The sequence below is a fragment of the Silene latifolia genome, chromosome 7 (genome assembly GCF_048544455.1).
Source record: "Silene latifolia isolate original U9 population chromosome 7, ASM4854445v1, whole genome shotgun sequence".
NCBI lineage: Eukaryota > Viridiplantae > Streptophyta > Magnoliopsida > Caryophyllales > Caryophyllaceae > Silene > Silene latifolia.
Genome location: NC_133532.1, coordinates 125,649,450 through 125,668,196, shown reverse-complemented (window position 1 = coordinate 125,668,196; position 18,747 = coordinate 125,649,450). Strand labels below are relative to the sequence as shown.

The 18,747-nt window shown below is 37.4% G+C and overlaps 1 protein-coding gene across 1 annotated transcript; it reads right to left on the bottom strand.

Moving 5' to 3' along the window:
• Nucleotides 1-13,537: 13,537 nt before the first annotated feature.
• Nucleotides 13,538-18,382, bottom strand: LOC141593018 (cysteine-rich receptor-like protein kinase 10). Its single transcript, XM_074413949.1, has 7 exons — nt 17,511-18,382; nt 16,851-16,994; nt 16,376-16,497; nt 14,920-15,130; nt 14,485-14,722; nt 14,241-14,391; nt 13,538-14,138 (listed from the first exon to the last, which is right to left on the bottom strand). The coding sequence occupies exons 1-7, from the start codon at nt 18,370-18,372 to the stop codon at nt 13,830-13,832; spliced, it is 2,037 nt and encodes a 678-aa protein (XP_074270050.1). The 5' UTR covers nt 18,373-18,382; the 3' UTR covers nt 13,538-13,829.
• Between the last annotated feature and the right edge of the window lie 365 nt (nt 18,383-18,747).

Here is an 18,747-nt window from a genome sequence, read left to right as displayed (position 1 = left end):
CCCAAATTGTGGTGTTGTTCGATAGGAGTGATCGTGGGTTTGGCGCCGAGCAGGCCTGCTTCAGAAATAATATCGAGGGCATATTTTCGTTGATTAAGAAAAATGCCTTCGGAATTCCGAGCGACCTCAATGCCCAAAAAATATTTCAAATGACCCAAGTCTTTCATATGAAAACAGCTACTAAGGTAGGTTTTGAATTTAGAAATAGCTACGGTATTGTTTCCGGCAATAACGAGATCGTCCACATAAACCAGAACATGGATACATACCTCACCTGAAGTGTAGCTAAAAAGAGAGTAATCTGAGTAGGATTGAGTAAACCCATATTCGCGCAAAGCGGAGCCAAGTTTTGCAAACCAACAGCGAGGCGCCTGTCGTAACCCATACAATGACTTGCGCAAGCGACAAACTTTTCCTTCTTTTCCTTTACTAAATCCCAGTGGTAATCTCATGTATACTTCTTCGGTGAGATCGCCATGTAAGAAGGCATTATGGACATCCATCTGATGTAGTTCCCATCGCTTAATGGCAGCCACAGCGAGAAATGCACGAATTGTCACCATTTTTACGACAGGAGCGAAAGTTTCGCCAAAATCAATTCCCTCAACTTGGTGATTCCCAAAAATCACAAGACGGGCTTTATATCGCTCGATTTGGCCATCGGATTTATACTTGATTTTATATACCCAACGACACCCAATCGCCTTTTTATCCGCAGGAAGATCGGTAAGGTCCCATGTACCATTTTTTCGAGAGCCAAGATTTCATCTCGCATAGCTTGGCACCATTTAGGATCAGTAATAGCCACACGGAAGGAAGGAGGCTCAATGCCTTGTGTAATAGCTGCAAGAAAGTGACGATGGGACATAGAAAATTTATTACAATTAATGTAATTGGCAAGAGCGTAGGGTGTACCTGAGGAGGAGGAAGGAGATGAGCTTGCGGAAGAGCTGTCGGGGGAGGACGGTGGTGTGGTGGGATCGGCAGCTGTACCTACGACAAACCCACGCAGCCTGGTGGAAGGAATCTTAAGGCGGTGGCCACGCCCAAGGACAGCCGTATCAGGTTCATCATGAGGAATGGTATGTGCAACATTATCAGCATTGTTGGAAATATTATCTTCAATAGAGGCATTTGCAATACCATCAATATTGGGAGACTTGGAAATATCAGACTCGAAAACATCAGACCTTGTGTCCGAATGAGCCGAACTGTCAGAATGAAGCCCAGAATCACCCGCGAAATTTGAGGTGTCGGCATCCCCTGTATGTGGCGAATCAGTACTGGACATATCATGCTCCTCGTGGTCCGCGTATGGAATTAATGGATCAAGAGGAGCGTCCTGACCCGAGGGACTAGGAGTCGTATAGGGGAAATGGGATTCGTAGAATTGAACATCCCTTGATACAAAGATATCACCGGTGGCCATATCGTAAACCTTCCAACCCTTTTTATTGTATGGATAACCCACGAAGATACATTTACGGCTCCGACTAGCAAATTTGTCACCTTTTGTATATTGATTATGAACAAAACAGAGACAACCGAAAATCCGAATATTATCATACGAAGGAGGAGTCCCAAACAATAATTCATATGGGGTCTTCTTGTCGAGGAGAAAAGAAGGGGTGCGATTAATCAGATAAGCGGCAGACAAGACACACTCCCCCCAAAAAGAAATCGGTAAGTGAGCCTGAAACATCAAGGCGCGGGCAACATTGAGGATATGACGGTGTTTGCGCTCAACTCGCCCGTTTTGTTGTGGGGTACCAACACATGAAGTCTGGAAAATAATGCCATTGGAGGTAAAAAAATCGGCAATGGCATTAAACTCTGTACCATTATCGGAACGGACTGTTTTAACCCGTTTTGAGAATTGAGTATCAACCATGGCTAAAAAATTTTTAAACATAGAGGTAACTTCAGTTTTATCAAACAAAAGATATATCCAGACGGCCCTTGAATAATCGTCAACGATAGTCAAAAAATACTTGGCACCACAAGACGATGGTGTTCGATAAGCACCCCACAAGTCACAATGAATTAACTCAAAAATGTCCGATGCTTTATTATTACTCAAATAAAAATTAGAACGGACTTGTTTTGCATGATGACAAATATCACAAGGTGCGTCAATAATAGAATTTTTGCTAACAAGAGGAATTAAAGTGACAACTTTATTGGAAGGGTGGCCAAGACGTTTGAGCCATAAGTCAAAAGAGGCTTCGACGCTCACCCGATGCACTTCAGCTTTCCGTCCCACCACTCGAAAAAAATAGAGCCCATCCCGCAGCTCACCGACTCCAATCCTCGTCCTCAACGAAGGGCCCTGAATGTGACAAGAATTGTGAGTAAAGCTCAAAATATAATTAGTCGAAGCAACTAATTGAGATACAGAGAGCAAGTTACAGGTTAGACTAGGCACAAATAACACATTAGTTAATATCAATTTGTCACTTAAATAAGCCGTGCCAGCAATTTTGGCTAAAACACATTGTCCATTAGGAAGGGTTATGGGACAAGACGGAATAGAGTGAGTGCTAGTTAACCATGTAATATCGCCGGTGACATGATGGGAAGCTCCTGTATCAATTATCCAATCAGAAAACATACCAGAGAGACGATCAGTAGAACACGAGTGAGGGTCGGTCATGAGTGCATTTGCACGAGCAGAGGAAGTAGAAGCACCAGAACCCGTATTAGCCCTTTGACGAGCCCGAACTTCTTCAAGGGTACGGGGACGGTCGCCCCACCACTCCGGAAATTTCTGCAATCGGATAAAACACCCTACTGATTCATGATCAGGCATAGTGCAGTGAGAACATGTCAGCTTACGACGTTCCTGTCGCTCTTGTTCCCGAAGTGCCCGCCAATCCGGAGCAGAGGCAGCAGGCTTTGTGGCAGCAGGAGGATGACGGACAGCAAACGCCGCCACCTCAGGTGGCTCCTCCGAGAAATTAGACCCGCACTTCAGGCGTTCCTCTTGCAAAGCTAACTGAAATGCACGATTAACAGAGGGCAGGACGTCGAGGGACAAAATGTGAGACCGTAAGTTACTGTAAATTGTACGGTCTAACCCCAGGAGGAATTTATGCAATCTTTCGGAGTCTTGTCGAGCCAGAGCATCCGTGGAAATGCCGCAAGTGCAATTACCACATTTGCACGAAAATGGAGGCTCGTAATTTGCGAGAGCATCCCACAAAACCTTGAGTTTCCCAAAATAAGAGGTGACAGACATACCTTTTTCTTGTTTGAAATCATGAAGATCGGATTTAACACCGTGAATTTTTGATCCGTCAACGGCCGAGAATCGGTCTGCCAAATCGTTCCACGGGAGATGTGCTTCGTCAAAATCAGAAATGCTACTCCGTAAAGACGGATCGATAGTATGCATAATCCATTGCACAAGTGTGCAATGAATCACCTCCCATTGCTCCAGAAGTAATTCATTAGTCGGTTTTTTAATCGAGCCATCGCAAAAGCCAAATTTGCGGCGTGATTTAAGCGATTTCTTGATGGACCGACTCCATTCGTCGTAATTGTCATGACGGAGTTTAATATTTGTGATAACCAGATTAGGAAGATCATGATTCCCGAGATAAAAGGGAGACATGACATCAATATTGGTCGAAGAACCAGTTTCAGCTGTTGAGATAAGAATCTCGCCGTCTTTCGTCATAATTGTGGAAGACGAAAAACAGAGGAGAAAGAAAGGATTTTTGGGGAAGAAGAGGCGCGGAAGCTAGGAAAATAGGGTTAGGGATCGAAACATGAAAGCTGATACCATGATAATTTAGACGGTATATTTGATTTGGTAATTTTGTGTGTTACTTCTCATTATCATGCCATTGCTTAAATACATTTCCAATAATTGAGACGGGATTAAACCCTAATTGTTATTGGGCCTAAATCGGCCTAATAGTAAATGGTATTATTCTTACGAATTTCGGCATGAGTAGAAACATCAGCTTTCCTTGCTTTGTTCTTTCGAAGACAAACGCAAGTGCATATCAAACATAAGGCTACCGAGAAGACAAGCAGAGCGGCTATTATGATGGCAACAATCACTTTTGTTGAGATTTTCTTCTTCCCTATACATTTAAAATTGTATGACAATAGTTAGTATATTGGCTAAAGAATTATTCAAAGAAAGTATGTTATTTATAGACCTTGTAGACCGGTTACTCCGGTCGGGTCTAGGTTAGGTAAGTTTGGGTTGGGTCACTTATTGGTTTGCAGGAATTCAGGTCATTTCGAGTTCAGGCTATTTTACCTAGTTTAGCAACTTTGTAACAATAAACATTCGAGACGGGTCAATTTTACCTAGTTTAGCTATGTACTTGTATTGAAATCTCTTCAGATGTAGAGTAGCATCGTGGCTACAGTGTTGCACCACCACTGAACCCCAACAGTTCTATTGTACGACCGTCTTTTTCGTATTTTTGACAAATTATGACCACTTTTTAGTAAATAGTGATCAGTTTATGGCAAATAGTGATCACTTTGAAAAAGATGGTCATTTTTTAGTAAAAAAATGGTCAATATTTTCTCAAAAATGGTCACTATTTATCAAAAAACGGTCACATTCGTCACATGTACCACACGGTTGAACTCCTTCTATAAGCTAGTTCGCTATTCCTCCTAGATAGACCTGGCAAAGGGGTTGTTAGGGTCGGGTCAATTTCGGGTCGAGTCATTTCCCGTCAACAGACTTCAGGTCGGGTCGAGCCTGGTCATTCGGGATCAGTTAATTCTTGGGTCAACTATCATCAAGGTCTCGTGGATAGTAACCAGTTTGAAACAATAAAAATTTAGGTCGGGTTATACCGAATCTGACAATTCGGATTCGGGTCAAGTTCGAATATTGGGTCGAGTTATTTGGGACGGGTTATTCGTGTTAGGTCAATTTTGCCAGGTCTAGTTCCAAGCTACCCAGTTAAGTATTAGTCAAAGAATCAAAGTCTAGTTTTTGTTTGATCCAAGTAGTCAAAGTCTTTTTAAATTAATTTAGAACATAAAAGTAGTCAAAGTCATACTCTCTACCCAACCCGAGTCAAACACAATCGAGTCACGTTTACTAATTTTGTCCCAACTTAAACCCGACCCGTTATACGATAAAGTAATAATTTCGATGATTGAAAGATATGGGAGTACCGTTAGAGTCGCTTGGTAGCGGTATTGGTTTAGAATCAGACGGTGCTGGCAACGGTGACGGTGATGGTGGTAATGCTTGTGGTAGATAAGAAAGATTGAAGAAGGGGTAAGCCTCAAACCGTACAATGCAGCTCGGCGCCAAAACCCGACCACCCGGCTTCTGGTGAAAGTATTGGATTGACGAGTTCAAACACTCATAACAATCGTTAGGATTTAAGTTCGGGGTACACTGTCCCAACCCATATATAGGTTGAATCGCCGAATAGTTCACAAAATCGGTTGCAAATTTCTGAAATGACCCGCCTTCCGCTGCTCGAACTGCGAGCACATTACTAATCATATTCGTTACTGCGTCAAGGTACCGTGATTTGTCACCGATTATGTTGGCATAATTCCAAGCAATCATTGCAGGGGATTCATCCATATTATTGAAAAAAGACGAGTTCGAATACCGAACCAGACATTTGTCATACCATACAATACCCACCTTCTTATTAGGACAAAGTCTTGGAATGTCCGTAGTGGTAGCGGTATCGACACATTGGTGACATGAGCTGATGTTCAGGTCCCCTCTGCAGAGATATTCGCCGTAGACAGCTTCTATTGACGGATTACCGACTGTGGTTCTATAGAAACCCGATGGGTTGTTAGTCGCGTTGGAAGCGAGAGCGCGAAAAAGGGTGTTTAAATTGGTTTGGTAGGTACTTCCGTTGGTGAACATTGTGTCATTTTTGCAGGTGTGGGCGAATTGGGCTGACACGGTTGTCGTTTGATGGATCGTTGTAACGATAACCATCGGTAAAAAGGCTAATAACCAATTAATTTGGTACATTTTTGTGCTTAATTACTAATTAGCTAATAATAAAACACAAAATGAAAAATTGTGTTGAATTGTTGTTGAAGAGTATTGTGTGTGAACCGTTGCATTTATTTGTATATATTTATTGGGGACTAGAATACTGTTATGTGTTGGAATCCTTCAAAGGAAAATTAAGGTTGATGTCGATATTTTCTAATGTGTAAGTACCTAACCAACTCAATGAAAACTATCGTAATGTATATTGAAATCGAAACTGATGACTCAATTGATCACTGTTCGTCTGGTTGACTCTCTGAAATGAGCGTTATAATCATCTGAAACAAAAATGACCGAACGGGTATAGACCGCGATGAACATGATCCTAAAGTCAAATCAATTGACTAAAATCACCCGTGAAGACTTAAGCGCGATGACAATTGAGTTATATTGGTTATTAGTTTGGCTTTGGATCATATCGATTTTAATCGTGTTGGGAAAAAAAAAATCTAGTTCTATCAAAATTTCAAATTGTTAGTTTTTAATTTTGTGGCTCTAAGGCCCTGTTCTTTCTGGATTTTTAGAGCTGAACTGAATTGAATGAAACAATTGAATCAATCGAAATGAATCGAATCAATGGAGTTGAGCTGAATCAATCAATCAATCGAATCAATGGAGCTTAAATCGAATCAATCAATCAATCAATGGAGCCGAAATGAATTGAATCAATAGAGTTTGAATCAACTAATCGATTTAGGTTTGAATTGAATCAAAATAATATTAATATTAATAATAAATATAATAATAATAATTATTATTATTCTTTTATTATTGTTACTGTTATTATTGTTATTGTTATTATTATTATTATAGTTATTAATATTAATATTAATAATAATAATTATAATAATAATAATATTATTATTATTATTATTATTATTATTATTATTTTTATAAAGGGATGCGCGCAGCTTTCATTAAAATAAAAATAAAAGTTTACATGAAATTGGTGGGGAGCCGAGAAACAATCTGGGCCCCCACACCCTTAGCAATAGCAGAAAATTAATTTTATGGGGTCCACACATCTTTTAGTTTTTTGTTTTTTTTTATAAGTTAAGAAAACTAGATTGATCTCTGGATAGGATCAATATATCTCATCCTTTCGAATGAGTGAGGTAAGTAGAAGCCATCGGCTTTCAAACCACCTTTTACTATGGGGATCATTGGATTTTACTAAAACATTCTTCTGTAACTTCTTTTATTAACTACCCATGTTTTACGAGAGATATATTTATCTTTAATGGATAATTTTACATTAATTTATTGTAAAATTGTTTTGCACAAGACCAACTCCCGGAGAAATACATAAGCATCATGTCAATAGACCTGGCAAAACGGGTCAACTGGTCGGGTTCGGGTCGGGCCAATTCGGGTTAATTCGGGTCGGGACGGGCCTTTTCGGGTTTCGGATCTGTTTCCGGTTTGTTGTCGGGTCTGTTTCGGGTCAAGCGGGTCGGGTTATTTTAGGTCGGGTCATTTTCGGGTCAATTAATAATAGAGAAATAGTTATTTCAAGTCTTTTCGGTTCAATTAGAGTTATATTTTGTCGGGTCATTCTCGGGTCGGGTCAGTTAGGGTCAAGAAATCTCGGGTCATGTTTGGGTCGGGTCGGGTCAATTCGGGTTTTCGGATTACATTCAGATGATGTAGTTCGGGTCACTTCGAATTTCGGGTCGAGTCAATTGAGTTAGGTTACTTTTGCGAGGTCTAAGTATCATAGTGTTAAATATTCCTATGAAGTTCCTCACACGCTGTATTTTTTCTTTCGTGCCACAAACGTTTAAACGACTTTTGACGTATCAATTGGTCTTTGAGGTCACAAGAAATTTCAAAGTCAACGGTAATGATTATTGCGTGTCATATACGGAGTGGTCCAGTGGAGTAACAAAACATAATCTCCATTCTATATGATGGTACCTAGTGACGAAATAAGATGACATATGTTCCGTTTGACAGACATTTTGGGTATTTAATTTTGTCAAAGTAGTTTATTTGACCAAAATTTCAGTACCTTATTTTTTTTATAAGTATTTGGCAAATAGCTTATTTAACCAAATAAGGTACTGAAATGAAATGTTACCTATAGAGTAGCATTTGAGATTTCAGTTACCTGATTTGATTTGATTTTCCGTTTTTACCCCTTAAATTTATACTATTAAATAATTATCACATCCTTTTACGTCATTTTATCAAAATCAGTTACCTTTTCAGTTAGTTTACCAAACACTTCTTTATATAATCATCTACCTTATCAGTTCCTAATTTTCAGCTACCTTATCAGTTAGATTTTCAGGCTTCGATTAATTTTTCAGTTTTCAGCTACCTTTTTAGGTTTCAGTTACATTTTCAGTTAATTTTACCAAACAGAGCCATGATTTGTAAAAAATTACAAGATTTACAACGAACTTAGAAAATTTATTTCATTGAATAAAGAAGTTTGTTCATCTCAAGTTCCAAATCCCATTGAATTGCGAGAAGTAACTACGTGGTGTTACTGGTGTATACACAAACAATACAAACATGTAGGAACACCTTTACTTTTCAAACAATTGATCTACACCTACTAACATGTAGGAACATTCATGAAATCAGATAAAAGTCATGCTAAATGATACTCATAATTTGGGTTCAAATCAGTCCGTCCCATGACCCTCTAGACCATAATATTGTGGCAAAAAACATTTTATCTGGGCTCAACATTAGTAATGGATATGTCATTGACAGACCATGGACTGGACTTATCCTTGTTATGGTCTGGCCCAATGGCCATAGACAGGTCTGAAACTCCTGTTTTTAACAAAGAAAGTTGACTTTTTAGGCTAGGGGTGTTAACGAGCCGAGTCGAGCCCGAGCTTGGCCTTGCTTGGCTTGTGCTCAAGAACCAAAACTCGAGCTCGAACTTACCCAAGCTTGAAAAAAATGTACTCTTATTAAGCTTGCGAGCTTTAATGCGAGCTCGAGCCAAACTCGAGCTCAAATCGAGTCTATATATAAATGTTAATTTTTTAATTTTTTATTCGCATATTTTTAATAAGAAGCCTCGAAGGTTATATGTAAAAATATTTGGCAAATAACCGAGATATTTGATATGTGTGATACAAATATATAATCATGATAGAATATTTTTATAACATATGAGATATATCTTATATAATCACACAAATTCGAGCCGCTCGCGAGCTTTTCGAGCGAGCTAGCGCTTGCTCGGCTTGACTCGTTAAACTCTCGAGGCGAGCCAGAGTCGAGCTCGCACAAGCCGAGCTTTGACTGAGCCGATCTCGAGATGCTCGCGAGCTGTCTCGTCTCTTTAACACCCCTACTTCAAGCACTAGAAGAGAAGACGGACTGACTCCCAGCTTGTGGACTACTGTCGGCATTGTCGGTCTCTTGTTCGTAGACTGTTGGACGCATAATAACCCGAGTTATATGCATCTTGTCACTTCACTAGTAGAGCATGATTGCCTTATTGTTGGATCGACGATGTCAAAAGCCGCTCCCTCTTTCCATTTTTTCCATGCCTGCATTTTTTCATCTAATTTGTAAGATACTCATTTTTATAAAAGACGGTCTCATGATAAGCTTATCGAAAATAGTTGATGATAGAAACTTGCTTACGTAGCTTATAAGATCCTCAGCATAGCCGGACTCGTAAAGTGTATACATCCGATTTTTATAGCTCTACAAAATAGTCATATATACTACATGTAATGTCACCTTACGACTTTACATAGTGTCTAGTATTTGTATGAACTTCTTGCGGATATTACTTGAGGGAGACGTGCAATTGTTCAATTTCGAAACTAATTCTAGTGTTCTTAGAATCCTTGAACCTATCGACCGCTGATATTTGTGATGGAAAGGTCATTCGTGGGACATGTGGGATTGCTTTGAGTACTAGTACTCGTATCACGCATAAATCGAGTGAAACCCGGTTGCCTGGGCTTTTGAAAGTTTGCGCTACTTGAAGCACCAAGCTTTGCGATAACATCAGATATGTCCGGTCTATCTTGAGTATATTCCTGAACACAAAGAAGGCCCACATGTATGCATTTTGATATCTCTACTTCGAAACCTTGGTGAGCTATTAACGGATCAATCACGGAAATGTCATTATCATCATTCCATTGTTTCCATACCTACATTAATGACATATATAAGAGGACAATCAAAGGATAAACAAGTGAAATTCATTTATCTAGGGAGGACTTACATATCCTAGAAGGCTCAATAACGACTCGTCAAACCATCTAGTCTTTTTACCAGTTATTATCTCCAATAACAAGACTCCGAAGCTAAACACATCTGATTTTTCAGAGAAACGCCCTTCAATCGCATACTGAGGAGGCATGTAGCCACTGCAATAAGTAATTGCAGAACATTAAGCCAATATATAGTAACTAGTAAGGTAGACCTGGCAAAGCTGACCTGAATGACCTAACCCCCCATAAGGCTATCCTGAGAGTGTGACCCGATGTTGACCCAATAGACCGAAATGACCCTATCATTGTTGTAATATTATTTACTTTAACCAAATGTTGTAATTATATTTAATTTTGCCAATTGTTGCAATTAAACTTTTGACTGTATATTATTTTGTACTGCATAATTTCATAATCGTACAACTTTTTTGTTTATAAAAACTAAAGTGAGCGAAGAATAAAGAACATAAATCACAAGGAAATTAATTGCGATGTGAAGTAATGGGGTCCACCATCACTGCTTTTTTGGAAATAAAAAATTAAAAAATAAACTTGTGTATGATGAGGTGGATACATGAGGTTGCTTTAAATGTTTTGATATTTATAAAGATAAGATATATCAAAATTTGACATATCACTAACTATCAATTTACTAATAAATAAAAATATTAAAGATAAACAATTCAGTTCAACTCCGATAATTATAGTTGATTCGAGTCAACAAACAAGACGGGTGATTGGTGACATAATGTAAACACGATCATTAAACAACACAGTTTAAATGACAGTATGATGTTTAAGAAGTGAGTTATCCATCTAGAGTACAAGACATATTAATAATAAGAGGTACATCAGAAATTAGCGGTTTAAAAGTGTCTATTTTATTCTTTGAAAAAAGTAAGCCAAGCACCGTATAATGAATTAAATATATAAATTATAAACATGACATTTATAACATCACAAATTCTCATTATAGATGGAGAAATTCCTCTATAGCTATAAACGAGCCAAACATGACATATATAACGTATATTACATATATTTTTAAAGATTTTTATAATAACAATGTTTTAAAAGCAATCCCGCGCAAAATTGCGCGGGTTAAAAACTAGTTCACCTAATTTGCAAATCTCACTGGATAATTCTCTTTATACCTTGGGCTTTTTTATCACGGTCCGTTAAACTCATGGGCCGCTCCAAAGATAAGTTAACGTTTAAACCATGTATCTTATATCTTATAAAAAAAGTGGATTGGGGTGTGACACTACTTTTAACATGCTTCTACCCTTGGCTGACATCACAATTTACAAAAATGCCACCAAACACTTTTTATATCTTATAAAAATGGACAAAGTGGTGGACAAGTGGGGCTTGCTTGTTCCCTTGTTTGCATCATCTAAGCCCGCAGCAAACAATGCAACATGGTCCACTAATATGACATAAGCAGCCCAAATCAGAGCATTAGATTGAAAACGGTGTGCAAATTTGAAAATTGACGGGCCAAGTATGCGTGTGGCCCATTTTCTTTTAGTTCGATCCGTCTTGACCGCTTTTTATAGTCGAACTTGGTACCTATAATAAGATAAAAAGATAAAAGCGGTACCAATATCCAAAAATATTATAAAATATTAACTATTTAAACCTAATCGTCTAGAGTATTATTTATACTAAAATGGGTGAATAAAGCTAACTCGAGTTATTAATTAGATGGAATAAGAGACGAAATGTGGGTTAAAAATCGGTGAAATAAAGTGTTATCAATGACCCGGAAGTTGCTTGATCGACTATTGACCAGACCCAATCACCGATTGGAAATAGGACAACCGGATTAAGGTGTCTAATTAAAATGAATCATACCGAAATCGAATTGAAACGAAATTAGATTTGACCACATATTCTTACTTTAAACCTTTCGTTGTATAAACGAATATCATAGTTTCGGAAAAAGGAAACCCTTCAGCTCCGAAATTCTTTTCGCCTTTTTATTAAAATTATTGATTTCTAAAAAGATTAGTAACTACAAAATAATATATCAGATTTATATAAATATAGGAGACAAAATTCACCAAACACTTTTTTTTCCTTCTCCAACCTTTGCTTCTCTTATTCCGTTTCTTGCCCATCTCTTTTGATCATCTCACATTGATTTACAACCGTATTTTTCAATCCGCATCGATTTGAAACAACTTGTACCCTATAATACGTCATAAATTACGGTGTTGTGACTCCGTTCTCATATCTCGTTTCTACTTTGCCTATGCTTTTCACTTTCTCACTATCAATTCCCTTTGCTATCTTCATCTCACTATTGTTACCATTTTTCTATCTCATGCTCGGCACTGAAGTAATATTCTACTTCATTATTCAAGCTTTTGTCTCTGAAGTGCTACCTTGCGGCGAAGCAACTTCGTCGTAGAAACCGCTTTACCATCCAATTCTCATTATTACTGTAATTTGTGCGACCATTACTCTCACTTTCGAATTCTATTTCCTCTTTTAAAGTTAACTGGAAATTGGTAACGATATTAACAGGGTAACTCATATTATCTCATGCATATTAAGATGAGTTTATTGTCGTCATGATTTGGTTCTATTTGTTTGAGTATTCAGATGATCTAATTGTGGAAAAGATCCTATTCTAACAATCCGACAAATTATTAATTGTTTTTGGAATTATGGAGAATTCAATTAGTAAGCAAAATTGTTCTAATGATTACAACCACCAAGCGTTTGAGGAATAGCCCCAACTAAAAGAGCACTGCTTTCCTTTCGTATTGTGTCCTACAAACTACCCATGGTTATGGGTTTTGAAACTTGTGTAGAGATAGTCGGTAAGCAGAATTGTTGTTACGAATGATCACTAAGTGATTGAGAAATTGCCCCGACAAAAGATTTACTATTTTTCTAACGTATCGTGGCGTAAGGTTTTTTTTCTTCTATTTGAGTACGTCGTTAGCGAGACCGTAATATGTATAAGAAGGTGTGAAACTAACTTCAATGTCAAAAGAGAATATAACATGAAACTGGACGATTTGGTGCATAGAATACTCTCAAAAAAGTTTGTCCCTTTTTCTATGTGTTCATGCCACCATCTGATGCTTTGGCGATTTATCCGACCATCTATATTGTTATGGTGGAGAATAGCAAAATAGTTCGCTACTGCATATTATTTAATTTTTTTTTTTTGACAAAATATTTAAATTTTGAAGCAACACTTGTTTGCTGCAACGCTTAATGAGTTTGTTAATATAAAGAGGTAAAGGGGTAAAGTTGCGAACATTCGACTTCCTTTACCATGCTATTTACAAGAGCTCTTTAGTCGTTGGAGTGGGTAATATTTTGTGTGTCATAACTACAATACACTAAAGACTGAATGCTACACAACCACCAGACATGAAATAGCACCTGATAGTTCAATTTTAAATGACGACTGAACAACTACGAACATGATGGTATCAAAATAATAATGTTAATAGTACATAAAGAATACAACTATCGTATAATATCGTATAATATATCCCGTGTGTGTTTTCTATGTACTTTAAAAGAGCATTTCAGATCATTTGTGAGATATCGCGTGCTGCGCACGCGCATTTCCAGCTAGTTTATGAAACATCAATCTATCTAGGTTCAATTTCGCTCAAAGAAACATCATTTGACGAATGAGTTACGACAATGACATTGCCAAAGTTTGGATCTTTTTCGGTCTTGTTGAAGAAACCAGGTTGTCTCGGAACTTGAAGAGAAACATTATTGTTACTCTCCAATGACAGGACTACTGTGGCCATTGTCGGTCTCGCCTCGACTGCCTCTTGGACACACAATAAGCTCAGGTGCACACATTTCATCACTTCATCGCTAGAGCACGAATCTCTTATGCTCGCATCGACAAATGCCAAGGAATTACCCTCGTGCCATAATTTCCAAGCCTGATAATGTTATAACGGATTAACATGCTACTCCCTCCGTCCTAGTTAATTGTCTAATTTTATTAATGGAGATTGCAAATAAAGGTAAATAATATAACTTACATAAGTTACAAGATTATCACCATAGCTTGCTTCAGGAAATGCAGAATTTATTTTGCCACTGATGATCTCTAAGACCAATACTCCGTAGCTGTACACATCTGATTTCGTCGAGTATATCCCATGCATAACATATTCCGGAGACATGTAGCCACTAGTATAGTAGGCAACATTAGTATTGTGACTTGTGAGTAATAATTTTACCAAACTATAATAAACAACCATGTACAAAATTGGTACTACTTACTATGTACCAACAAGCCTGCTCGTCTGGCTTTGGGACTTATCATAATCAAACATCCTTGCCAAACCGAAATCAGCAATTTTGGGATTCATATCTGCATCCAACAATATGTTACTAGCCTTTAAATCCCTATGAATGATTTTAAGGCCAGAGTCTTGATGAAGATAAAGCATTCCTTTCGCAATTCCTAGAATAATGTTGTAACGCAATCTCCAATCTAGTTGTGCTTGTTTTGCTGGATCTGAAACATATAATGAAAATGTAAGTATTCATAAAACTAACTCGCTACACAGGACAACATCAATTATATTTAATTACATTTTACCATCGAGTCTAAAATCAAACTAATCAACGAATGTTTTTATATAATCTATTAATTCGTATAAAACTAAGATATAATTGTAGTTCGAGTAAAAGAAGTTAGAAGGAGAGCTATACCGAAAACAAAGTGTTCAAGGCTTTTGTTAGGCACATACTCATACACCAACAATTTTTCTTGTTCATTTAAGGCAAATCCTAACAACCTAGCCAAATTCTTGTGGTGAAGCTTGGCTACTAACAAGATCTCGTTCTTAAATTCTTGCGCGCCTTTGCGAGAGCTTCTAGACAATCTTTTCACCGCAACTTCTTCCCCATTTGATAATGTACCCTATGTATAATGTATAATATAATTACAGTAAAATGTCATATGATTATACGACCAAAAAGAATAAAAAATAAAAAATCCCAACTCAAAAAACTAATGAAAAGACAACAAATATGGTTATTTTATAATTCACTATTTCGGCTTGACCTCGCCACGGGTTCTGCCGCACAACCCCGGGGTCAGGGTCACGGGTTCCTAATTTCTACATGATCGCAATATGCATCTTATTTTCGAAATTTAGGTTTGTCATCATAATCGCACTGACCCAAAAGTAATCTAAGTCGTTGAAAGTGACCATCATAGTTGAGAATCATGAAACCTATGGTGGATAATTGGATATCCCCTTTAATAAATGAAAACTTTTAAATTTTCATTTAAAATTTTGAACATTTTAAAGTTTATTATATTCTCGTTATCCACTCTTAATTCTTCAATTGAGTTAAATGACACTCCCTATCTTACATTTGAATTTGTCTTGGCGTTCGGATTGAGATAAAATTCGTATGAATAATAAATCACATGCTTAAATAATTACGTCTAGGGATGGCAATGGATAGAATCCTATAAGATTCAAATCCGGTTCATATCTTCAGGATCTGAAATTCCCATATTCATATCCGGATCCGCGGATTGGATCATGATCTACCCATATCCTTTTAATAATAAAAGAAGGAAAATGATAAATACAGCCCTAAGGGGGCTGTATTTAAGGTGCCAAAAAAGGAATGAAACCCTTAAATCAAGCATTAATGACATCAATTTACGCGTAATTATGTCATAAATTCCTAATTTAATTACCGATAAAAGAAAACTCTCTCTTAAAATATGAAAATATTAATTTTTGCATTTCATTGCGACGAAACATAATATTTTTCTCTATTAGATACAAGTACTAAAGCTAAAATTTTAAAATCATAAAAATAAAGTTTTATGAAATTACAAAAACAATAAAAGTAATTTTTTTAACCGAAAAATGTTAATAATAAAAAATTATGATTAACTGAGTTATTGTTTAAGAAAATGAAATAAAATGAATCTAACGGTATGATTTGGATCTCGACCATACGATCCATATCCATATCATTATCCACTTGATCTAAAATACTGCGATCCATATCCGGTTTGTAGGATTTGGATCCCAAAATATGGGCAGGATCTGGATTCCATTGCCGTCCCAAATCACGTCCCTTATATAAACGAGCTCCTATATAAAAGAAAAAACTCATCATATTTGAGACAAACAATTACCTTATAGACGCTACCATATCCACCTTCACCCAATTTATTCTCTTTCGAAAAATCATTTGTTGCGGTCTGGAGGGTTGCCATATCGTATAGCAAAGATTCACGAGTTGTGAGATCCTCTTCAACTATCATATCACAACCAACAGTAGGCATATATGTTAATTAATATAATCAAACAAAATTTATATAACAAGATTTATTATACGGAGTGAAAAAAAAAAAAAAAAAAAAAAACTAAAGTTACACTATTAGTTTTAGTTTTCATTATAAGGGGGCGAAGCGACTAACCCCCTTTGTTCCGCTACACTATGTGCAATGTACTCTCTAGATTTTAAGAGACTTGCGAGTTTTGAGTAAGACCGTTCTACAGTAAATATTTACCGTTCAACTTTGAATCATGCTCAACAATAGACAAGTATATATAGTAGTAGGACGATCATAACCAAAATTATTTGAATACAGATAAGAGAATTCATACCAGTTTGATGAGCTTCGTCATTGTTCTTCTTCATCTTACGTCGTCTAAGGACAAAACAGACTGTTATCACTACTAATACGGCTGAAAGAAGAGCCAATGAAACAGCAATTGCGATCACCGCCTTAGCTGATGTTTTGCTTTTGCCTGCACAGTTTCATTGTTCTTAGAAGCTGTAAATTTGTTCTATACTTGTTTCCAATGCAACCATAAACCGTCATACGAGAATTATTTTTCTTTGCTTTCTACGAGATTGGTTTTCAATTCTTTATATCTTCTCTTTCAAAAAAAAAATAAACATCATATTAGAATTAGTATTGTCAAATAACCATCTCCGAAAATAAATGGGGGGTTCAAAGACTAACTGAATTATAAAATGGATGTATCCGTCTTAAGAGAAACTGACAGGTCTGAATTATGCAACACATTGATAATTACGAGAAGTATTCTGAGCAGGGGCGGACCCACCTAGTAGCAAGGCCGGGGTGGCGGCCGCTACCCCAAAACATAAAAAAAAAAAAAAAAAGGTTTAGAAGACGGATTTTTGCTACTCGGCCCAATTATTTCTGAATAGTAGATAAGTAGATATTATTCCATTAAATGTATAATAAATATCTTGTGATTCAATGGTATTAAGCAAAAAAAGAGCTTTGTATAACTTACTAGAGTTCCGACTAGGAGTTGAACTTGGACTAAGGATCCCCGTCCCAGTCCCCGTCCCCGTGGCATTGCTCGTTGGCGGTGGCGCTGGTGTTGACGGGATCGTCCCCGTCAAAGTAGCTTTACCATTAAAAAATAGATACGTTTCAAATCGAGCATTACAACTATACCTAACATATCTGGCGCCCTTAGAAATAGGGAATGTCCCAATTGCATATACCAAACATTCCTTACAATCATAATTACTAAGGTCAGGGGTACATTGTACCAACCCGTAAACCGTCCCCAAACTCGAATACTCCACCGCACCCGTCCCATACTTAATATCCGACCCGCCACTGGCAGCCCGACTCGCAATATTCATCATCATATCATCCATTATATCCGTAAATTGTGTCACATTTCCCGTAACATTTTGCGTTTCTGTTACTAGAAAATATTCATAATCAGGGTCCAATATACCGAAAAACGACTCGTTCGAATACCGCACCATACACTCATCATACCATATGGTCGCCACTTTTCTGTTAGGACAATACGTAACGGGTAAGTCGGTCATGGTTGCCGTGATGACACAGGCTTGACACGAGCTTTTGCTCTGGTCACCACGGCAGAGAAAATGACCGTATACAACATCGTTTGTTCCGACACCGGCTGTTGCGTTGTGGTAGCCGTAGCGGTTTGTGGCGTTCGAGGACAGGTCTTGAAAGAGTGAGTTTAGATTGGTTTGGTATTTGCTGTTGCTGGCGAACATGGTTGTGTTTGAACATTCATGGGCGAAATAAGTCGCTGCCAATGAAGGTTTTAAATTGATAATCATGGATAATAATATTGGAGAGTAGATTAGCAAACTAATTTGAGCCATTTTAAAAATGGATTTTGGAAACTGATTTGATTTTTTGTTTAACAAATACTCTTATTTATATATAAATAAACGGCTGTTAAATAGCCTTGACATAACACAATGTTAACAGTTGAGACGTCGATTTGGCAAAAGTGACGACATAAATGACCCGACTTGACTAACTTGATCCGAAACACGTTTAACGCCAAATAGGTTAACCCAAACGTGACTTCAAAGTCGAATTGACATGATATCATTGTCACTAAATAGTAATCAACTTACCGAAGATATAAAGAGGTATTGTGGACAATAGGTCTCAGGTTCGAATCCCCCTACCCTGATCTATTGTAATGCGACTAAGTGCGAGCTTTGATTGACCAAAAAAAACCTAAATAG

What these genes read in the sequence shown, in the direction of transcription:
- LOC141593018 (XM_074413949.1), bottom strand. Translation starts at nt 18,372, where the DNA reads ATGGCTCAAATTAGTTTGCTAATCTACTCTCCAATATTATTATCCATG. An exon ending in AGCAGGCTTGTTGGTACATA is followed by an intron (nt 14,392 to 14,484) that starts GTAAGTAGTACC and finishes CTACTATACTAG; the next exon opens with TGGCTACATGTCTCCGGAAT. An exon ending in GTGATAATCTTGTAACTTAT is followed by an intron (nt 14,139 to 14,240) that starts GTAAGTTATATT and finishes TAACATTATCAG; the next exon opens with GCTTGGAAATTATGGCACGA.